This window comes from Suncus etruscus, chromosome 9 (genome assembly GCF_024139225.1).
Source record: "Suncus etruscus isolate mSunEtr1 chromosome 9, mSunEtr1.pri.cur, whole genome shotgun sequence".
Classification (NCBI taxonomy): domain Eukaryota; kingdom Metazoa; phylum Chordata; class Mammalia; order Eulipotyphla; family Soricidae; genus Suncus; species Suncus etruscus.
The window spans coordinates 93,032,840-93,057,468 of record NC_064856.1 but is presented as its reverse complement, the minus strand read 5'-3'; the positions used below and the strand labels follow the sequence as shown (position 1 = coordinate 93,057,468).

At 41.7% G+C, this 24,629-nt stretch overlaps 1 protein-coding gene across 1 annotated transcript in view; it reads right to left on the bottom strand.

Moving 5' to 3' along the window:
• The window catches only part of TTC17 (tetratricopeptide repeat domain 17), a 146,669-nt gene that overhangs the window by 104,869 nt on the left and 17,171 nt on the right, over window positions 1-24,629 (bottom strand). The window contains exon 3 of the mRNA XM_049780704.1: window positions 1,251-1,340. Within this exon, the coding sequence (XP_049636661.1) occupies window positions 1,251-1,340 (90 nt within the window). The remainder of the gene's footprint in view (window positions 1-1,250; window positions 1,341-24,629) is intronic.

The following is a 24,629-nucleotide window of genomic DNA, read 5'->3' as shown; positions in this document are numbered from 1 at the left end:
TGGACTAATTTACACATCTTTTAAGAGGTGATTTTATGAGGGAAATAATGCCTAGTTTTAAAACTAGCTAATACTGGACTGGTGAAACAGTACAAATGTTAGGTACTTGCTTGCCTTACATAAAGCTGGACCTGGTTTGATCATCAGCACTGCATATGACTCCCCGGCACACCAGGAATAAACTCTAAAAGCAGAACCAGGAACAAGTCCTGAGCACCACTGAGTGTGGCTCCTTTCCCCCAAATAGCTGATATTCTTTGCTACTCAGCAAAATCAGCATATGGAAATGGTGATGGGAACAAAAAAGTCAGTGTTATTAGACTAAAAATTATTTCAAGTTTCAAGGTACAAAGTGATACATGTGCTTCACTTTAATCATAAGAACACATAATATCAAGACCTTCGTTTTTATCACATGGGAATGAGCAAAAATGATATTTTATAGGGTATTAAAACCAGTCTTCATTTTCATAATTTAGATATACTTTCCTTGCAATAATATAATTATCCTATGTATCTGACAGAAAAACTTGAAAGTGAAAATTTTGTTCAAGAATACAGTAAGTCGGGCCCGGAGAGATAGCACAGCGGCGTTTGCCTTGCAAGCAGCCGATCCAGAACCAAAGGTGGTTGGTTCGAATCCTGGTGTCCTATATGGTCCCCCGTGCCTGCCAGGAGCTATTTCTGAGCAGACAGCCAGGAGTAACCCCTGAGCACCGCCGGGTATGACCCAAAAACAAAAACAAAAGAATACAGTAAGTCAAAAATCATGCACAAATCCTGAGCTGGTATAGTCTTTTTTGTTTTGTTTTAGGGTCACACTCTGGGCTCTGTATTCAGGCATCACTCCAGGCAGCCTCAGGGAACCATATGGGATGTTAGGTCAGCAGCAAGCAACTCAAGTGCCCTACCTGCTGTGCTATCACTCTGGCTCTTTTTGTTTTGGTAATTTTGTTTTGTTTTGCTTGTAATCTCTCTTCCTTAAGTTACTCCAATGAAAGTCTTGTTGTCTTTGAATTCTTGTATCCTCATTCTCACTTCCATTTCCCTCTATTTGCAATGCCAGGGATTGAACTCAGGGCCTCAGACATGTGTTCTACTGCTGAACCACATCCTCAGCTTGGTAGCATTAAAAACAAATATGAACTCAAAACAGTGTACTTCTACAAGTTAGAGAATGAGTCATAAGAAATAACATTCTTTAATTTTCCTTTGAAGATAACAGTTCCTCACATGTCCAGTTGCCTCACCTCCAATTCTTTGAGGTAGTTAACTGTTGTTTCTTGTCTCATTAATATAACTAAGTCATGAGGATGCTTCAAGTTCATTGGTGAATCCACCTGCAAGCAAGCAATAGAGAAAACTCAGTTTCATGGCCATCTGTTAATCATTTCTTAGATTTCAACTATTTATTTTTACTTAAAGTTATATCAATTGGCAATATAATCAAGTACTAGGTACTCAGTAAAATTCAAGGGTCATTTCAAAAGTGATCATATGTTAAGTTTCAGCAAAGAGATGAACAGGTTCAAATAGCTCTTCCTGGAGCTCCAACTTGAAAGAACTGGCTTCTGATGTGGATGAAGGGGCTACAAGTTGACGGCTTCATGAGAAATATTTTATAACGAGTAACAAGATTAATCTTTTAAATATTGCACCACAAAGGGATTGCCTTGTGTTAATAATCTACTGAATATCTGCATAAATTTTAGAAGCAGTGAAAGAAACAATATAAAAATATCCATTTTTGAAGATGTAGAAACCGTAACTCAAAGATAAAATCATCTTGAGATATACTAATTAAAACTCGTGTTTAAAAAACAAAACTCATGGGGCCAGAGAGATAGCACAGTAGCGTTTGCCTTGCAAGCAGCCGACCCAGGGCCTAAGGTGGTAGGTTCGAATCCCCAGCGTGCGTCCCATATGGTCCCCCCCCCCCCCCCCCCCCCCCCCCGTGCCTGCCAGGGGCTATTTCTGAGAAGATAGCCAGGAGTAACCCCTGAGCACCACCGGGTGTGGCCCAAAAAACAAAAACAAAAAAAAACAAAAAAAAAACACCAAACAAACAAACAAAAAAAACCCAAAAAAACAAAACTTGTGTTTACTGAATATTAGGTTAAGATAGAAGAAAAAATAAGGATCAGGAGTGATAGCATATTGGGTAGGGCATTTGTCTTGCATGTGGCTGATTCAGGTTTGATCCCCAGCATCCCATATGGTCCCCTGGGCCTGCCAGGAGTAAATTCTGAACACAGAGCCAGGAGTAACCTGTAAGGACCACTGAGAATGGCCCCCAAAACACTACCCCCAGAATCCTTAGATGTTGGTGGCCAGCAATTTTTTTTTTATTTGGATGGTTATTTGACAACACATGACCAGAGAAACTGTCCACACTCTTTGATCCAGCTATATTAAACTCTAGGAAACTATGCCAACACACATTCTTAAGTAAACAAATATTATATATATGTATATATATATGAATATATATATGAATATTTATATATATATGAATATTCACCACAATATTTTTAGCTGCAAAAGAAAAGAGAAACAGCTACAATTTATAAGTATGGGAACAAGAAAATGTACTGTCCAATAGAATGATATTAAAAAATGATATCAAATATTATAGAAAGATTCACTATGTGTAATTAGCTAAAAAGAATAACAAGTATACTTGTACTATTTTACTATTTCTCTCTCTCTCTCTCTCTCTCTCTCTCTCTCTCTCTCTCTCTCTCTCATTTTTGGGCCACACCTGGTGATGCTCAGGGGTTACTCCTGGCTATGTGCTCAGAAATTGCTCCTGGCTTGGGGACCATATGGGATGCCTGGAGATTGAACTGTGGTCTGACATAGGCTAGCATGTGCAAGGCATCTAGATGCCTCTTTCCACCCTGCAACACCTCTCAGGTCCCTATACTTGTACTATTTTTTGTTGTTGTTGTTGTTTTTGGGACCACACCCATTTGATGCTCAGGGGTTCCTCCTGGCTAAGCACTCAGAAATTTCCCCTGGCTTGGGACGCCAGGGGATTGAACCGCGGTCTTTCCTTGGCTAGCGCTTGCAAGGCAGACACCTTACCTCTAGCGCCACCTCGCCGGCCCCTACTATTTAAAAAAAAAAAGTCACAGGTATGCATTTTGATAGATATATGCACATCTAAACATATACAAAACTAAGTTGGTTTGCAAAACTACAAAACTAAGTTGTAGTTTCTTTTGGGAAATGGGATTGAGAGGATATGTTATGCTTTTACTTTATATGATTGTATTTTTTTTCTTTATTTTCTTTGATGTGGCCCAAGAAGAAAAGATGGAAGGAAGGTGAGGAGAAGGTAAAAAATGAGGAGAGGGGAGAGAAGGAGAGATTAGGGGAGAGGAAGGAGGGAAAGGAGAAGGAAAGGGAGAGAAAGGGGAAAGAGGAGGGGAGAGCAAGAGAGGCGATGGGAGAAAAGAAAATTGGAGAGGGAAAGGGAGGAAGGGGGAGGGGAGAAATGAAAGGGGAGGGTAGGGGAGGAGAGGAGAGGGGAAGGCTGCGATCGTATTTTAAAATGGTCAATAATGCACAAGCACTGGCAATAAGGAAAAAAATTATCTTACATATACATGCACATGATTTCTGGCTCTCAGAAAAATCTCAGTGACCTGGTACCTAGGGATGATCATGATGAAACTCCTGCTACTCTGTAGTGCCCCACTCTCAAAATAGAGGTCAGCCCTTCAGGAAGTCCTACTGTGAGAAGAAACTCCTTTATAACTGCCAAGAAACTACCCAGTTCAATGAACTGATTTTAGAGCTAGTTTGGTTTGGGGAACGCAGTGGCGTAGGGTGAGTAGTTGTAGAGCTTAAATACAAGGTAGCTTTGCTCTTTATCACTTGGCAAATGTTTCAAAAAGGGCCATTTTAAAAAGAGGGCATAAGAACAACATGAATAAAGTCTGATGGTAGCTTTCATGGTAACACAGTAACAATAGGATAACAGCCCAGTGACTACAGGCAAAACTCACCAGTCTGCTTATTTGACACTGGCCTCAGAAACGCCAGGGGCAAAAGAAATGCTGAGTTGTGTCCACTTAGGCTTTCATGGCCACAAGTAACTGCGTAATTATCATTAGGTAGCTCTGGATAATTATCATCTCCTACAGTCTTGCTTTTAAGAAGAAATCCCTTTGCTGACCCCATTGGCTTTCTTGCCCTGTTGGAATTTAGAGTAAAGCTAGAGCCTGATGTGAAAATCACAGAAATGTAACAGTTAGTTACATTACCTGACAATCTGGGTTAAAAATACCTTCCATCAAACAATCAAAGTTATCAAAAGTCTATAAGCTAGATTTATCTCAAGAGGGCCGGAAAACTCTTGCTTCTCTTTTTATAGTATTCTAACATTTCCTCAGCCATACATATAAAGCCGGCACAGCAACTAGGAAATGAATAAGGAATGATTCCATCAACCTTATTTTACAATAGGGTTAGTTCTGGTATAATAAGAATTAAAAAAAATTTTTTGAATCCAGAGTATGGCATTTTCCTTACATGCCATCAACCCAGGTTCTATTCCTGAGACCTCCTCATAAGGTCCTTGAGCACAACAATGAGTGACCCCTGAGCAGAGCCAGGAGTAATCCATGACCAATACCAGGTGTCCCCCCCAAAAGATCCCCAAAAATTTAAGCTTAAGTAATTCCTCAAATAATAGTAGATGCAATAATACATTTATTTATACAACTCAAGGTTGAAATCTCTCATTCAAATAAAGCAAAATTTCTGTTTCAAAGATAGAAGACCCCCATTCCTGAAATGGTAGAAAGCAGGGTCTGTTCTATTAAAGAAACTAATTTAAACTTGAGAGGTATTCATTTTCAGCTAAGAAAATATTCCCTTTCTTAAGCTATATAGAATAAGGGAATGCAAAATGGTACTGCCTACATTTGTTTTCCTTTGTTTGGGGACCATACCTATTGTTGCTCAGACCTTACTTCCAGCTCTGTGCTCAAGGATAATTCCTGGAGGGGGAACCAAGTGACCATATGTGGTGCAAGGACCAAACCCAGGTTAGTCACATGCCTACTGTACTCTGGTCCCCCGCCTACATTTTTAGATCTCCATTTAAGCCCAAGAAAGTAGTTGATTTGAGGTGACAAATTAAATGGTTTTCAAAGCAACACAATTACAGTGGGAAGATAATTCACTTACCATATTCTGCATCTTTGCTTTTACAAGTTAGGTCAGAATAAACAATAGTGGCTTTGGCCTGGTTTATTAGAGCCAGTAGCTTTTGGGCAATTTAAAACTTTGTTCAGATTCCCAAAGGAAGTTATTTGATACAGGACTCGAAATATTTTTCAATTCTCCCATCCTCCCTTTTTGTTTTTGGGGAAGAGTATGGGGAAATGGAGACATTTCTTTTGGGGGTGCATGGGGGGTGGGACAGACTCAGCAATCACTCCTGGCGATGCTCAGGGCACTGTATCAGATGGCAGCAACTGAACTCAGGCTGGCAACGTGCAAGTCAAGTACCTTACCCACTGTACTGCTCTAGCCCTGACATTTCCATTCTTAAATACTTAAGCAGTCTGTTTACCTGATATTTGGAGGAAATTCAGCGAGAAGAATGAGACTACTGTTTGTATTACAGACATATTTAAAGTAAGCGCAATTTCAGTTTTATATTTAAACGGTACTAGATAACCAGTGCTTTATTATGTTTGCATAGCAAGGGTTTGGTCAACATTCAGTTGTGAGATACTACTTTTCATACTGAAACAGAGCCAGGACACTGAGGGGAGGTATAATGATGAGATTATCAGCACCCGAGATCTTGGCAGCAACGTGCTCTTTGTGATGTGGCAGCAAAGAACATGAGCTTCATCAGATGAAAAATGACTTCAGGAGCTCAGAGCCTGCAAGTTTTTGTTGAGGTACCTTCCAGCTGGTAAAATTTAAGACTTTGTGGCAAGTATCTTTGGCAAATGCCAATCAGCTTGAATCTCCCGCAAAACTTTCCTTCTGAGAAGATTATGAAAGGGGGTAGGTATGTGTGATAACTTTGTAAATATTACAGCAATCATTCAACCAGTAAAGATTTACACAAGAGCCTCAAAAGACTTCACAGCTTTTCCACAATGGACAAACTCCTACCTCTTCCATTATTACACAATAAATTATTACTATAATGACCCAAATGCTAAAAAAAAAAAAAAAAAGTGGGGAAAGAAAAGTGGAATTGCTGTCAGTTTGTTCTATTTTAAAAGGTGAGAAAGAATAAAGTCAAGGGGCTGGAGTGATCGTACTGTAGGTGAGATGAGGTTCTTGCCTTGCATCTGGCTGATCTGAGTTTAATTCTTGGCATCATAGATGGTTCTCTGTTATCCCACCAGGAGTGAGTATTCCCTGAGCACAGAGTGAGAAGCAAGCCCCAAACACAACAAACAAAACTGAAATCTATTTAGAGCAAAATGAATCCTGCAGGGAGAAATTAAGTATTCAGAATCAGCTGTAAGGCATTATAGAATGACTAATTCTCTAAGAGTTCAAGGTAGACAAAATTCCACTGCTGCCGTAGTCGTTTATCTAATAAAATGACAAGTCACGTAATAAAGCAATTTATTTTTCCTTTGAAATACATTATATAAGCACCTGTACTCATTCCATATGTAACCACAAAACTTTATTATTACTCATATCGAATTCATTCTCGTATTTACTGTTGTCTCTAATTCATCAAGATATTCATATTTATTTGTCTAATTTAGAGTCCCTTCTTTATTGCACTTGTTAAATTCACATGGTAATAGATAAAAATGTCAGTGCATGAGAATAATCACTTCGTCAGCCTAAAGGAAAAAGAGTTTTAAATTCTACAAAAACTAGTTTGAGTTAATCATTTTTCAAAGGTCCTTTATGATGTGAAACTAAATACTTCTATTTTAACATTCACTTCCAAAAATCATATGACTTCACACATAAGCTAATATTTTAATTTTTTTAAAAAATGGTGTCAAATGAGTATATGAATGCAGCACTAATGGAAAGCCTACTCTTCTCCCCAAAGCAGTTGGAAATTAATAAAATTTTCAATTATACCAAAGTCACGTGTAATCACATCCCCTTAAATCAGTACCTAGGGGCAGAAATGTAAAACACTCGGAATTTCAGAGTAACTTTTGAAACAAAGATGGAGAGATAGTTCAGAACTTGTCTTGCATGGTGGTAAAATTCAATCTCACATATTTACTGTTGTCTCTAATAAACCAAGATAGTCATATGTATTTGTCTAATTTATAGTCTCTTTTTTCTTGCATTTCTTAGATTCACATGGTAACAGATGAAAATGTCAGTGCATGAGAATAATCTTCAATGCTTCAATGATAAAGGATTATAAGCACCTCAAAGCTAACCAGCCATCAGGTGGTGGGTTTGAGCCCCCAAACATCACAAAAATAGAAATTCAATTTCTCACTAAATATTAAAACAACACAATGCGGACATGAACAAAATCTTCAAATCATCTAAAATTTCACCCCTAGCTGAAACTGTCCGAGTTATTGGATACTTAAATTTTAGTTATCCAGTGGCCACAATTCTCTTCTTAAGACAAATGCATTTGATTTGCTATATAGAAGCTTCACCACCATACGAAAGCTTCACCATAGGAAAGACATGATCAAAGGGAGCCCTTTCCCTGGTGATGGTGATTAATTCTATGATTATTTTTATGATTAGCCAGGTGGTCAGTTAGTACTAAGGACACTTTCATTTGAGCTTTGGGGTGGTCATTTTATATCCTCAAAAGAGTAGAGAATGGGGAATTAATAAAAAGTTAGAGAAATGGAGAGAATGGGAATATATGTAATATAGGAAAAGACCTACAAAAATTTAAAAAAATACTTAGAATTTGTCCAATGACCTGGGGCTGGAGAGATAGCATGGAGGTAAGGCGTTTGCCTTGCATGCAGAAGGACGGTGGTTCAAATCCTGGCATCCCATAGGTCCCCCGAGCCTGCCGAGGGCATTTCTGAGCATAGAGCCAGGAGTAGCCCCTGAGCGCTGCTGGGTGTGACCCAAAAACCAAAAAAATAAAAGACAAAAGAATTTGTCCAATGACCCAATGAAAGTTTCAATCCATAAAGTCTTCATATTCTTTCTAAGTTTTAATTAGTTTTCTTTTCCTTCTTCTTTTAAGGGGTGGAGTAAGGAGTAGGGGCCACACTTGGCAGTACCTGGGAATTACTTCCAGCGATGCTCAGGGGACCATGTGGCACCTCTTACCAAACCCAGCCTCTTGCATGCCAGCTTGCGCTTCAGCCTGTTGAGCATCTCTGGCCCTTAAACCTAATTTTCTCAAGGCCTCTACCTAGAATATCTTCTGACCCAGAAGGCTCAGTCAGTCCAGAGCATTTGTCTCTTTGCACATGTTAATTCCTCTCCTTGGAATGAATGCATTTGTAGTCTCATGCTTAAAGCCAAATGACTTGGCTCAAATGCTATTTCCTTTACGAAGTCATTCTTCTGTAGAACTCCCCCATGACTTGACATGTTTTCCTTTAAAGTATTTATTATATTACTTATTATTTGCAAGACTATCTCCAACGAGGGGAAAAACAATTTAAAAATTCTCCTCCAGTTCTTACTAGAATTTTTTAGTATATGTTGGGTTTGATACAGTTAACTTTTTTTTGGTGTGGGGAGAGGGGAATAGTTGGGTCACACCACGAGTGCTCCCATTGGAACTCCAGAGAACCTGGGATATTAGGAATCAAAACAGGTTTGGTTGCCTGCAAAGCAAACACCTCCCTTCTACCACCCTCCCCCCATCTCTCTGGTCCAGCTCACCTTTTGACAGTGGTGTCTTTGGATTTGATAGACACTTCATGGCAATCTCCTCAGGCACAGTCACTCACTGAAGACTAAGGGTGATGTGCAAATGTCACCAGCAGTTAATGAGGGGAAAATAAGTGTCTGGCAAGTCCATGACTTGTGGTGTGGCCTGGAGCAGGTTACCTACCCTGCCTGGGCCTATGTTAGATTGCTATGCAGTGGTTAAGTGGAGGACCATGGGAGTGGAGACAAAGAAGTGGAGCAGATCCTTCTCATCTTTAAAGTGTTCTGCAAGGCGCCGAAGCAATAGCACAGAGGTAGGGCATTTGCTTTGCACATGGCACAAACTCGGGTTCGATTCCTGGCATCCTATATGGTCCCCTGAGCCTGCCAGGAGTAATTTCTGAGTGCAGAGCCAGGAGAAACCCCTGAACACAGCTAGGTGTAGCCCTAAAACAAACAAAAGATGCTCTGCTGATGATGCCAAGGCCACTCAGGTTTTTGTTTCCCTGCAAGGTCTACTACTGGGGCTGGGTGAGTACGGGCAGGTGAGTGCCAGGTGACTGCTAATTATCCATCATTATAGTCCAACCTACTATGTTAACTTGTATGTTTCCCACTTCCACGGTAACAACCTGTGATGGGGCCAAATATGGTCAGAACCTCAGGTCCCAGGTCCTCCAAGTGTGTGGGAAAAAGAGTGGGAGGGAGAAGCAAAGGGGTGTGTGTGTGTGTGTGGTCTAAAGTCATGGAAAGGAGAAAAATAAAGTTCCCTTTGGCCCCCACTCCCTGTGTAGACAGAAGTGTCTCTGCTACTTTCTCTTTCCCTTTGAAATACACTATGCTTCATCCCAGCTGGTTGCCTGCTTCCTTCACTTGCCTCCTCTATCTTCGTAAATAGATGCTGGCTTTAATGATCATATGCACTCCATGAAATCCTTCTTGGGGAGACAGAAGAATTGGGGCAAAGAGTGTCCCTGCCTCTAAGGAGACCCAGCCCAAAGACTTCTAAAACTCCTCTTAATTTTTTTTTGTCTTTGGGCCATACCTGGTGGTGCTCAGGGATCACTCCTGGTAGTATTCAGGAGACCATGGGGGTGTTGGGGATCAAGCTTAGGTCAGTCACATACTAGGTAAGCTGTACGTACCTGACGTACTGGTCTTTCCAGTCCATCCTCTTAACTTTCTTTTCTTTTTCAGTAAAACAAAAATAGTTCTTATTGAGTTCTTACTTAGAAAGGTGTGAGGGCTTCCCACTCTGCCTTTGGACTAAGGCTTCCAGCAGCAACTACCATTATTCCCATTTGTTATGTACTGTGACCCTCTGATGTTATTTTTTAAGAAACCAAATTACCACTGAATGAAGGCTGCAAAACTCAAGAAGTTCGCATTATTTCAGAAGATCAAGTGACATTTTTCCCTTGGTGTCACTTCATGGACTAAGTAAAAGCTACTAACTGGTTATGAGGCCTGGAGGTTAACTAAACCTCCCTGGCCTTATTACTCTCCCCAGGTGTAATACAGAAACACTTCAAAGTAGAATGATATTGTAAGACACCAGCAATAGAATTTTAACTATGGAAATATTCCATGAAGTGGCAATATCTTACTGCTCTGCTAAATTTGTTCATTATAGAACAGATTTCTAATAAAGTATTTAGTTTTCAAATACGTGGTTTGTAGAGGTTATCCTTTGATTTTTGAGCAGGTGCTACACTTTTGGGGATATTTATTTGAAATGTTAAAACTCTGGTACCCAGTTGTCAATGTTCCATGATGTGCCTATTTTTAACCTTTGGGATTAATAAAGCCCAAGAGAAGAAGAGTTTATATTTACTACCTCTTACCTTAAAGCAATTGTTTTTGTTTTTGGAGCAATTAAAATCGTGGTTGGAAGGAGTTTTCTAAATGTCTTTTTTTATTTTTTTTGGGGGGGGGGGCCATATCCTGTGACATGCGCTCAGAAATAGCTACTGGCTTGGGGGACCACATGGGATGCCGAGGGATCAAACCACAGTTCGCCCTAGGATAATGCTGGCAAGGCAGAAGCCTTACAGCTTGCACCACCACTCTGGCCCCAAATGTCTTTTTTAAGCAGTGTTTCATTGCTAATAAAATTGATTCTAAGCATAAAAAGGAAAGAAAAGAAAAGGAAGGTGTGAGGGGAAGGCTGGTATGACAGTACATTAGGTAGGACAGTTGGTCTGCATATAGTCGATCCAGGTTCCATGTACGGTAAACAAATATCACTAAGAGTGATTTCTGAGTGCACAGCCCTGAGCAAGGCTGGTTGTCGGAACACCTTTATCTCTCCATAAAGTAAGATGTGAGAGGAGAGAAAGAAAGGAATGTTCATGAGAGAATAGGCTTTTCAGAATGGAAAAAGGCAAGCAGATACATGGAGACAAACAAGTGAGAAATATTCAAGGGCTTTAAGATATTCATGGGCTTAAAAAACTAGCTCCTAAAAACAAACAAACAAAAAAAAAAAAACACAAAAAAACTAGCTCCTGTCCTTGTAATTCTATTTTATCATATTTTTCTTGTTATGTTTGTCTTTAGGCCACACCCATTGATGCTCAGGGGTTACTCCTGGCTATGCTTTCAGAAATCCCTCCTGGCTTGGGGATACCATATGGGCATCCTCTGTCCTATGCTACTGCTTGCAAGGCAGACCTCTTACCTCTAGCACCACCACTCAGGCCCCTATCATCTTTTTCTTATCTATTTTTTGGTTGACCACTTGCAAGGCAGGGCCTAACCCACTGTACTATCTCTCCTGCCTGCATCCTCTTAATTCTCAAATCTTATCTTGATCAGAGATTTAAAATCAGCACAAAAGAAGCACATTTTGACCAGTCTAACTAACCCACACAATGGAAGTAATACAAATGCAGAAAATTATTCTACTTTTCTTTTGCTCACATAAATTTGCACTTGCTTCAGGCAGGTTCTATTTCCAAAACCGCAGTGTAAAACTTCTCTAGAACTATGATTTATCCAACTAAACCAAGACTCCAATTAGCAGTGGTGATTTATTTCTGAGCAGTCAAATTCCTCACAGGCAAGGTCAGTCCTGTATGACCTAATTCTTTCTGTTATAAGCCCTTACTTATTTCTAACAAAGTACCACTAAGAAATACTTTTAATGAATATCAGCTAAATATATATACACTACTGTAAAAATAAGGGCCAGGGAGATAGTGACAGCAATAAGGAGCTTGTCTTGCACAAGGGCTCCATACTGGATACCCCCTCTGCTCCCCTGAACAGAGACAGGAGTGCCTACTAAACAGCACCAGGACTAAGCCCTGAGCACCAACAAGGGGGACAACAAAACAAAACACAATGACAACGACAACTACAAAATGACCTGAAGTCTCAACTTCTGAGATATGTTTTTAGATATTTTCCATTTTAAGAATGGTAAATATTTTCAGAGAAAAGGAACCAGTACCTATTATTTTGTATCCCTCCCCCCTTTCACTTAGACAATCATCTTATTGTCTAACGCAAGGACCAAAACTACACGCTCTCCTTTGGGATACTGTACATACATGGAGAGGTGCCAGAGACCTGGCATTCTGTGATGATCTGTAATGGTACTGGGAGTCCTGAATAGTGTCACCAGGATTGCACTATGGCAAGCGCCCGAACTCACAGCTTCCCACTTGCAAGGCAGCTGCATCTGTCATCAAGCCTCCTCCATCTCTTCTCTTAAGGTTATCAGACTGTTTTCCAAGTACATAAGCCATCACACTTAATGGTTAAGGTTAAGATTATAATAAGCCACTTAACCAAATTCTGAATATTTAAAATCAGTTATTCTCTCTGTTTTAAAACAACTTGTGATACCCCCCAAGCCAGGGGTGATTTCTGAGCACATAGCTGGGAGTAACTCCTGACCACCAGGTGTGGCCCAAAAACCAAAAACAACAACTTGTGATAAATTCCTTAAACTTTACTTTTTATGGAGGAGGAGAAAAGAGAAAGGCATAACTAGGCCATTATTTCCTTTCTAATAGAATCCCTGGAATCAAAGGACTATATTTTCAAACTAATAGTTTTTGCTCATTTCTCTGAAGAATAGTTGAATCAGCTTAGATTCCTAAAAGTCCCTGAGTTTCCAGATACTCTTAGGACACAAGAATAAAGGTAAATACAGTTAAACTCTTCATTAGTTTTCTGTATTTTTCTTTCGAGGTCTTATGAGAAAAAAAAATCAGTCCGGGGCAGGAGAGATAGTGCAGCATAAGGTGTTTGCCTTGCAAGGCAACCGACCTGGGAGTGACTGGGTTTTATTCCATTTGGTCCCCCAGCCTACCAGGGGTGATTTCTGAGTGCAGCGCTAGGAGGGAATGCTGAGGGCCCCTGGGTGTGGCCCCCAAACCAACCAATCAATCAATTAATGAATAAAGTTTTTTTTTTTAAGAAAAGAAAAGAAATCATTCTATCAAATCCATCTGTTAGCTTTATAACATATTTTATAAATGGTGATTTTTGGTGATATTTTAAGATCTAAAATATTTTTGTTTTCTGGTCTACAGCGAACACATTAAATTTGTGATTCATTTTCTTTGTTGTTTTGTTTTGGTGCCAAATCAGCAGTGCTCAGGACTTACACTTGATGGGACTCTGGGGACCATATATGGTGCTGAGGATCAAATCCATGTTAGGAACATGCAAGGCAAGCACAATATCTACTGTAACTGTACCTGGCTGTTACCCCCCTCACCCCCAACTTCCTGTTCATCCCACCCAGATGGTCAGCCTCACCCACTCGAGGGCTGCTTAGCTTAGAAGCCACGTGGGACATGCACATGGTGATTAGGGCCTTCTAATAAAGCTGGAGTTCTCCTGAAACTGACTACCTGTGAAATCATTTCTCCCTGTTATCCTGCTACCTACAGACCCTCTGGCCTTAAGGGCTACAGACGCCGGGCCAACCCAAGAGAGGTCACCCCACACCACCACCAGGACTCATTAATTTATATTAATACAACATCTGGCTTGAAGCATTTCTTTTTACTTAATTATTTTTTATTTTGGGGCCACATTGGCAATGCTCAGGAATCACTCCTGACAAGCTCAGAGGACCATATTTGATGTAGGGGATCGAACCTGGGTCAACAATTAGTAAGGCAAGCAGCCTACCTGCTGTACTATCTCTCTGCCTCCATGCAACATGTTTTACAATATTAAAAATGAGTAAGTAAGCAGAAAAGTGCAAATTCTTAACAATGTTGTGAAGACTCAGTTTCCCTTGAAAAGAATGTCTCACAGTGACTGTGACTGTCCTAATTAATTTTTATTTATGTATTTATTTATTTATTTATCTTAGTTTGGGGGCCACACATGGTGACGCTCAGGGGTTACTCCTGGCTATGTGCTCAGAATCACTCCTGGCTTGGGGGACCATATGGGATGCTGGGGATCGAATTGCCATAGGTCCTAGGTTAACGCGCAAAGAAGATTCTTTACCGCTTGCACCACTGTACCATTCCATGACTGTCTTAATTTAAAAATGAAATACAAACAAGTCTTTTGCCAAAAGCACTTAATTTATGAGATCAATAAAACACTACTGTTATGAACTGGCAGGATCTAAAATGTTTTCTGTTACAGGTGATTTTATTTTTCTTGTTAGAATACTTTTACAGAGTTTTGGAGCCGGAGAAATAGCATGGAGGTAAGGTATGTGCCTCGCATGCAGAAGGACGGTGGTTCAAATCCCAGCATCCATATGGTCCCCTAAGTCTGCCAGAAGCAATTTCTAAGCATAGAGCCAGAAGTAATCCCTGAGAGCTGCTAGATATGACCCCAAAACAAGCAAACAAAAAACAACAACAGCAAAAATAATACTTTTACAAAGTTTTAATGAGAAATTAAAAACTAACTTAGGTGGGGCTAGGGTCCAGTGGGTTACAGTGAGGAGGGCACTTAATTAGCAACCAGGGTCAATCTGTGGCATACTACATGGTCCTCTGAATGCAGAGGCAGGAGTAACCCCTGAGCACTGCTATTGTGGCCTCAAAGCAAAAAAAACAAACAAACAACAACAACAACAAATCTAAGGGTTGGTTAGTACATCTAATAGGGCCCTCTCCTTGCACATGGAGACCCAGGTTCAATCTCTAATGCAGTGAGAAGGGAGCCTTCCTTCAATCCCCAGTACCCCTCTATGGTCCCTCAAGCCTACCAGGAATGATCTCTGAGTAAAGAGCCAGGAGGAAGCCCTGAGCACTGCTGGATGTGGCCTTAAAAAAACAAAACCAAACAAACAAGCTTTATGTCACAAAGAAATATACAAGTAATGTAATGAATAAAGAAAGTGGAAAAAAGAAAAGAAAATGATGCCTGCCAAGTCTTCCCAGGTAGTCTGATCCTGGATGAAAACTCTGGGGCCTTCTCACAACCAATGAGGGCAGATTCCTCTTTCTGCCTGAAGCCACAGCAGCCACTGCAACACCTGACATCCTCTGAGAGAAACAGCCCAGATCCAGGACTTAACCTTATCAAATAGTCTAGTCACCACATTTGTTTCAGATCTATAGATCCTGGGATGTGCAGTCATCAGTGCTGCACAAAATTTCAAAATTTCATAGTGGTGTGAGTCCAGTAAAATCACAGGAAAACTGATGGGAAAGTTACTTAGAAAACCATGAAGCTCAGAAAGCCTAAACAGTAGCACAGAAGGTTCAACTATCACCAACTATCACCAACCACAGACCAGACAACCTCAGACACTGACTTTAGTAACAGCATTGAGAGATATAACAATGATTTCAAATTGATACTTATTGGCAGAAGTTTTAATAATTCCATTTGCTTTTGTATTGTCACAAACAATATAAAGTAAATTTGTGCCTGAAAAAAGGTGGATGGGAAACTGGGGGACACTGGTGGAGGGAATATTGTACAGTGGTGAGGTTGGTGTTTGAACTAATACCTGAAACGACTAGATTATGAACACCTTGGTAAATCACAAGATTATAATAAAATTATTTTTTCTAACAGAAAACAATATACAATTTGACAGGGGAAGAAAATGAAAAGGAAAAGAATCACAGACATTCCACTGATACTTCCCAGGGAAATTCCATCAATTTTCTCATAGACTTTTCAAAAACAATGCAGATGGTCAGTTAGAGATATTTTACACGTAACTCAGAAGTGACTCTCATTCCAGGAGCAAATATTTACTGAACTGAGCTTGACCAAGATGTCTAAGCTCTAATCCCCAGAGTCCAAAGATGGTGGGTTACATGTCAAAAGGGAATTAAGGTAACTGATGGGAATTAAGGTTGCTATTTACATTCCATTAATGATCAAATATAACCTACTTTATTCAAAGTCTTTAAAGATCTTAAAAATGGGGCTGAAGTGACAGTACAGCAAGCAGGGTGTTTGCCTAGCATGCGGTCAACCCAGTTTAAATGTCCTGAACCTACCTGCCAGGAGTTATTCCTGAGTGCAGAGCCAGCCTTGGGCACTACTAGATGTGACCTCAAATTCATCAGTTTCTCTCTCTCTCTCTCTCTCTCTCTCTCTCTCTTTTGCTCTCTCAGTCTCTCTCTCTTTCTCTCTCTCTCTCTCTCTCTCTCTCTCTCTCTCTCTCTCGCTCGCTCTCTCAGTCTCTCTCTCTCAGCCTCTCTCTCTCTCTCTCTCTCTCTCTCTCTCTCTCTCTCTCTCTCTCTCAAGAGAGAACGGCAGGTAAGGTGCTTGCTTTGTACACATCTGACCCAAGTGGATCCCCAGCACTGCACAGGGTCCCCTGAGCCCCACCAAGAGTGATTTTGATCCTGGGAATCACTCCAAACCAGAGAGAAACCCTCAACACTACAAGGTGTGGCCCTAAAACAAAACCAACCAAAAAGTGGAATGGGAAAGTCAAAGAAAGATGACTGAGCTGGTGGGAGAGATTCTGTCACTGGTTTTGAGACAAAGCGAGAAGACTGAATCAAGAGCCAAGGAAAGGGGCAGTTTCTACAAACTGAGATGGGACAGGAAATGGACTTGGGTTAAGGTCGTGGCTTGGGGGACCATATGAGATGCGGGGGGGATCGAATCACAGTCTGTCCTAGGCTAGCTCAGGCAAGGCAGACTTCTTACCACTTGCACCACAGCTCCACCCCTTTTTTTAAAAGTGACAATATTATTATTATTATTATTATTTATTTTTGGGGGGGTTTAGGGGGGAGTCACACCTGGCACCGCTCAGGGGTTACTTCTGGCTCTATGCTCAGAAATCACTCCTGGCAAAGCAATATGGAGATTCCTCCAAAAACTGGAAATTGAGTTCCCATTTGATCCACTATACCACTCCTAGGGATATACCCTAATAACAAGAATACAATACAAAAATCCTTTCCTCATACCTATATTTATTGCAGCACTATTCACAATAGCCAGACTCTGGAAACAACCAAGATGCCCTTCAATAGATGAATGGCTAAAGAAACTGTGGTACATATACACAATAGAATATTATGCAGCCGTCAGAGAGATGAAATCATGAAATTTTCCTATACATGGATGTACATGGAATCTATTATGCTGAGTGAAATAAGTCAGAGGGAGAGAGTTAGATGCAGAATAGTCTCACTCATCTATGGGTTTTAAGAAAAATGAAATACATTTTTGCAACAATCCTCAGAGACAAAGAAAGGAGGGCTGGAACTTCCAGCTCACTTCATGAAGCTCACCACAAAGAGTGGTGAGTGCAGTTAGAGAAATAACTACACCGAGAACTACCATAATCATGTGAATGAATGAGGGAACTGGAAAGCCTGTCTAGAGTACAGATGGGGGTGAGGTGGAGGGAGATTTGGAACACTGGTAGTAGGAATGTTGCACTAATGATGGGGGTGTTCTTTACATGACTGAAACCTAATCACAAATCATGTTTGTAATCAAGGTGTTTAAATAAATATATTATTTAAAAAAAAAAAAGAAATTGCTCTTGGCAGACTCGGGGGACCATATGGGATGCCGGGATTCTAACCATCGTCCTTCTGCATGCAAGGCAAACACCTCACTTCCATGCTATCTCTCCGGCCCCGACAATATTATATCATCTAAACCCTGTAACCTCAAAATATATACTTATTATGAGGAGCCAAAGTCATAGTACAACAGGTAGGGTGCTTGCCTTGCTTGCACATGGCTGACCTCAGTTTGATTCCTGGCACACCCATGTATCTACAAGTTTCTCCAGGAGTGATTTTCTAGTACAGAGCCAGAAATAAGCCCTGAGCACTTCAGGCTGTACCCCACCCCCACCTACCCAAAAAAAGTGGGGAGGGACAGAACGTTTGATTTCTACTCTCTGCCATGTGAGAAGACAGCAAGATGTGGCTTAAAGAAAGAAGGAATCAATCCTTGCCAGAGCCCAAACAGCCTGCACTCTGACCCTGGACTTCAGCAGCAACTGGCAGGGAACAAACTCCTGCCCACTGCATAAGCCACAGGTTTATGGCATTTTGTTATGGCAGTCTAAGTTAAAATTTGGAATCAAATTCTTGGGAAAGAGGCATTAAAATTAAAATCAATGCAAATGACCACAGTAACTTCTTCCTTACCTAGGTAATGACAAACTCAACTGCCAGGAATATATTTGTTACTTTATGAGGGAAATTGCTGCTCTTAAAAAAAAAAGGGGGGGGGGGCCGGGCAGTGGCGCTAGAGGTAAGGTGCCTGCTTTGCCTGCGCTAGCCTAGGACGGACTGTGGTTCGATCCCCCGGTGTCCCATATGGTCCCCCAAGCCAGGAGCGACTTCTGAGCGCATAGCCAGGAGTAACCCCTGAGCGTCACAGGGTGTGGCCCAAAAAAAAAAGACAACTGAATAACTTGATTCAACTTGATTACTCATAAAAACATTAGTAGTATCAACTATTAGGGAAAAAAATCAGCTTGACTAATTTTGGGGGGACCACACCCAATCGTGTGTCAGGGATCACTCCTGGCAGGATTTAAGGGAGCAGAAGTGCTGGGGATCAAACCTGGGTCTGCCCCATACAAAGGATATGCCCTATGAGCTGTACTATTTCTCTGGCCCCTAACTACTTTTCTTTTATTACAATCTCACTGAGAATAAAAAAGCCAGGAATGACAATAGCATCATTTTTCTATGACGATAACAAAACCAAACAACTTTTTCATATTTCCACCAACAACCATTATTGCTTAGCTAAAGGAAATGAATGGGATTGTTTTGCAGTAGATATCCTTTTTATTTTTTAATTTAGTTTTTTTTTTTAGAAGGGAAGGGTGCATGCCCAGTGGTGCTCATGGGTTACTCCTCATTCTGCACCCAGAAAATACTCCAGGTGGGCTCAGAAGACCATAATAGATGCTGGGAATCAAATCCATGTTGGCATGCGCAAGACAAGTGCTTTACCCTCATCTATCTGGCCCTTATTTAATTTTTGTTGTTTGGGAGCTTACTCCTAGCTCTACACTCTGAGATCACTCCTGGTGGGACCTGGGGAACCATATGGAGTGCTGGGGATTGAACCCTGATCAGTTACATGGAAGACAAACGTACTAGTCCTTGTACTATCTCTCTGGGCCTTCACTAGACTTTCACTGGGATTATGAACAAAGGTTTTACCTATCTTAAATACTGATCGTACATAGTTCCAACTGATTTAAGTTTCCTGAAGCAATCTTCTGGAAGATAGTTATCTAAGGAAATTTAATCCAACATATTCTTCAAAACTGAAAATTCCATTCCAAAGAGTTCATTTTAGGAACATATGACTCAACATACTCATAGAAGAACACAAAGATACAAGTACTAGCACAATCACCATTATCATGAGAAAAACCTAAATATCCTTCACTAAGAACATACTTAATAAACTAGAGTTTCATCCAACTGAATGCCACACAGTTCTTTTACTGACTACTGTCCCCCTTCCCAGCCTCATCATCCAGTCTCTTAAGGGAAGAGGAGGGAGCTTATTTCTGACACCATTGAGAATTAAGTTCTATTTACTAAATAAAAATCTAATTGTGACACAAAATGTTTCCAGTTGTATGTTTTCAAGAAACTGACATGTCTGCAAAAGCAAAGAAACTTTCTTGGAACAGTTACACAAAGAATTCCAAATGATTGTTTCCAGGTACTTGGTACAAAACTTTCACTTTTCTTTGTATACCATTTAAATTTTTCTCTTTTTTGAGGTGGAAGAGCACTGCCTAGGAGGTGCTCAGGTGGCAATCCTTGGCCAAGTATAAGGTTATCTGTATCTTTAACTCAATTATAAAACTGAAAATGATTATTTAAAAAATTTTGATTTTGGTGACAATTATACCAGTGAAATCACAGAGGCATGTTTATGTTGGCAGCAATGTCTGACCCCACAGGACATAGAATCATCAAGTGAGAGCTGCTACTCCCCTGCCCCAGCCACCCCCCCCCCCCCCCGCCACCAGCCTTGGGCAAAGAACCGAATGAAGCAGTCAGCCGGAAGTTCTGCACCCAGATTTTCCTGGCTCTGGATGACATGACAAAATCAGTCAGAAGAAAGCAGTTGGTCTAGTGAAATACAGACCTTGCTTTCATTTTATAAGAAAAGTTGCCTGTGGATGTCTGGTATTAGAGTTCCTTCCACCAACGATGATGATGTCCCTGTGCAGATTCTGCTCAGGCAGAAGCTGTGTCTCCCCACAGTGGGGCTCACGCACCTCAGACTGAGAACATGTGGAGTAAATGAGGGAGGCTCACCAAGAGTGGCAATGGGCACACACACAAAAGGCACTTAGCAGATCTCCCTCAGATGGCAACGTTCCTGACTCCATTTGACTACTTTGGGCTTGTCTTACTCTCTGGAGTTTTTCCGGAGTTTTTCTAGAGATACGCCTATCTCAACTCTCCAACAAGCAGAGGGACTCGCCATTGTGGGGCCTAGAGGTGTCCCTCCTGCCAGCCACCTGACTTTAATTTAAAAATCATGGGGGCCGGAGAGATAGCATGGAGGTAAGGAAATTTGCCTTGCATGCAGAAGGACAGCGGTTCGAATCCCGGCAGCCCATATGGTCCTCCGAGCCTTCCAGGAGCGATTTTTGAGCATTGAGCCAGGAGTAATCCCTGAGCACTGCCAGGTGTAACTAAAAAAAACTCATTAACAAAACAAACAAACAAACAAATAATTAGCAAGGCTTTGGATGTGGTTCCGCTGCTAAGCACTTTCCTTGCATGCACCAGGCACTGGTTCCACAAAAACAAAATTAAACTAATAACCAACCAACTAAGGTCAGAGGACAAGTGATACTGAAAAGAGCCAATGTATAATGAGGCCTGAAGATATCATTCAGGGGTAAGGGATTTGCCCTGAATGTGGCCAATTTAGGTTCTCTCCCTAGCACTGCAAGTGTTCTCTGAGCACCACCAGGAATGAGACCTGAGCACAGAGTCAGGATTAGCCTTTCAACACCACTGGGTGTGGCCCCAAACACCTCTCTCTAAAATAAACACCACGAAAGAGGGCTCATGGCTCAGGGACAGATGTGACAGAAGGGAGCTCTTTCCCCAGCATAACCCTACCATGCCCAGGGGCACTGCCAATTTTGGTTCCACAGCATCACAATAAAAAGAAATATGGGCATTGCGGGGAAATGGCAGCCCAGCTAAACATGTGAACAGCACACCCTACTGAGGACACAATTGTCAGACACCAGCCATCATAAATAATAATTACAACAAAGGAAAGAGGATGTGGGGGAGAAAGGCACAATTAAAATAAAGACCCTCAGCCAGAGGGGTGGCGCACAGTAGTGCATTTGCCTTGCATGTGGCTGACCTAGGACGAACCACCATTCGATCCCCCGTGTCCCATATGGTCCCCCAAGCCAGAAGCGATTTCTGAGTGCATAGCCAGGAGTAACCCCTGAGCGTCAGGAGGTGTGGCCCAAATACCAAAAAAATAAAAATGAAATAAAATAAAATAAAGACCTTTGTTCAGGGCTGGAGCCATAGTACAGTGGGTAGGACACTTGCACATGACCAATCTGGGTACAATCCTGGGCATACCATATGTGATTCCTTAGTCAGGAATAACCCCTCCAACGACCCAAAATAAAGAGCCCAGGGGATGGTTCACATTGCCTTTACAACAAGTATAAGCCCAGCAGTCTGAGCCCAGCACTGCCAAAATCTACTGAGCTCCATGAAGTTAACACACACAGTCCCCCAAATATAAAAATTAAAGATCACTTTAGCAAAAGTGGCAGCAAGGAGAACAGTGAGAAAATTATTCTTCTTTTTTTTTGGTTTTTGGGTAACACCTGGCAGTGCTCAGGGGACCATATGGGATGCCGGGATTCCAACCACTCAGCTTCTGCATGCAAGGCAAACACCTTATCTCCATGTTATCTCTCTGGCCCGAGACTCACTTCTTTAGGTATGGGGTATGGTCCTATATGGGATCCAGTAACATTTTTTTGATTTGGGGCCACACCCAGCGGTGGTCAGGGATCATTCCTAGCAGGATTGTTTGCAGAGGGAGGAGAGGGGGGTGGGCTGGGGGTTAGTTAAACCTGGTTGGTCACAAAGCAACTCTGCGATTGGGGTCTGTAATTTTTTTGGGGGGTGGGGGGTTTGGACCATACCCAGTGGCATTCAGGGGTTACTCCTGGCTATGCGTTTAGAAATTGCTCCTGGCTTGGGGGACCATATAGGACGCCGGGGGATAGAACCGAGGTCTGTCCTAGATCAGGTGTGCAAGGCAAACGCCCTACTGCTTGCACCACTGCTCCGGCCCCAGGGTCTGTAACTTTTTAAAACTTGTTTCAAAATAAATTCCTCATTTTCAGTCAACATCTTACTTGTGTATATATTTAGTATACCTATATACTGGCCTGTGTAAAATTTCTTGGTGTAAGAGTCCATGGATGAAAAAGGTTTAGAAAGTCCTGGTGGAGATGAGGGCGATAAATGCAGAGGTTCTGGAAAAGGCTGGCTTACTTCACGATGTGTTGTGAAAGGAAAACTGCGAGGGTTTTAACAGACTGGGTAGGATTAGGGAGCTGAGACAGAGACAACAGTGGAATTCCAGACCTGAGGGATTCAGGTGGGGTGTGGGTGGAAGATGGGGAGACCTGGTCAGGACACAATGTGGATCAGAGGACAGCCTGGGGAGCAGAGTCTATGGGCATACAGGCTGGCAGTTGAAGCACACATGTGGAGAGGAATTCCATAGGATGGGAGGAAAGATCCCCAAGTATTTAAGACTCAGAAAGAAAAGATAAATCAGGGTTGGGGACCTGAAAGAGAAACTGAAATGTATACCCTGGCAGTGGGCTGCCACCTGCTGTAGGAACTCTACCCCCAGTTTCACAGGGTCCCCAAAGCAGTCAGGAGTGCAGTCCTCCCACCCCATCTCCAGCATAAACCAGGAAGTAGCCCAAGCACTGCCAGATGTAGCACCCCAACAAAACTAAAACAATTCAAAGTGGCCTGAGGGCTAATCAGTCCCAGGGTGCCAAGAAGTTAACCTGAAGACAGAGAACTGAGGGCTGGGTCTGGCAAAAAACGGGAAGTGTCTGGGTGTGGCAAGAGTTAAGGGAATGGCCAAGGAAACCTGTCTGGAGGGAGACAGAGTCAAGGAGCACAAAGCTGGGGTGCCTGCAATAAAAGAGCCTCACAAAAGGGACCCACTTTCCCCCTCACCCCAGCTGCTACTTGCTTTTGCCTCCATGAAACCATGGAGTTCAGGGGGCCCTGTTCTCTGCATGGCAGAGCACTAAACTGTTCCAAAATCTTCTTGGTGTTGGGGTAAATTCTGTTCACTTTCATGAGGGTTGCTCCAAAGCTCTGACAGCTGCCAACCTGGTGGTTTAGCAAAACTCCTCAACAACACAGCTGTCATCCCCTTGCAGTTCACCTCAGACCTTAGAGGCTTTTTTTTTTAAGGAGAGGATTTGGGACACAGAAGCCCTTAGGGCAGGGGTCTCAAACTCACGCAAAGTATTCGCGATTAGTAAGAAAAAAAAAATCGCATCAAACATTCGCATACCCCAAACAGTTTCGTTCAGGGTATGCGAATGTTTAATGTGATTATTTGTGATTTTTTTCTTACTAATGCGATTTTTTTATTGTGAATATTCAGTAAGCGAATAATCGAGAATACTTTGTGCCTAGCGCAGACGTCATTTCCGATGCTCCTGCCTGCAGTCCCTTGCATTATCGGAGGTCTAAGGAAGAGAAGGGAGAGAAGGGAGAAAAGTTTATTACAGAATTAGGTTTTGTCATACCTTCATCATGACTTCATCAAAGCCTGCAGTGAAGAGAAAGATTGATGACGAGCACAGACAATTTTGGGAAAAGTGGAAGACGCAGTATTTCTTTGTTGAACACAGGGGCATCCCCACATGTCTTATTTGCTCAGAGAAAGTTGCAATGCACAAGGAATACAACTTGAAATGCCATTATTCAACTAAACATGCTGAGGAATGTGCAAAATATCAAGGAAATGAGAGAGCCAAGCGGGTTGCCATACTTAAAGCATGTCTAATGAGGCAACAAGATTTTTTCAAGAAAGCAACCAAAGAGAATGTTGCATCAGTCGAAGCTAGTTCCATGGTTAGTGAGATGATTGCTAAGGCAGGGAAACCATTCACAGAAGGAGAGTTTGTTAAAAAATGCATGTTACAGGCTGCAAGTATTATTTGTCCAGAAACGAAAGGTCAATTTAGCAAAATCAGCCTTTCTGCCAACACTGTGGCAGAGCGCATTTCTGACATGTCAAGTGACATTTATCATCAACTGTGTGAGAAAGCCAAATGTTTTGATGCATACTCA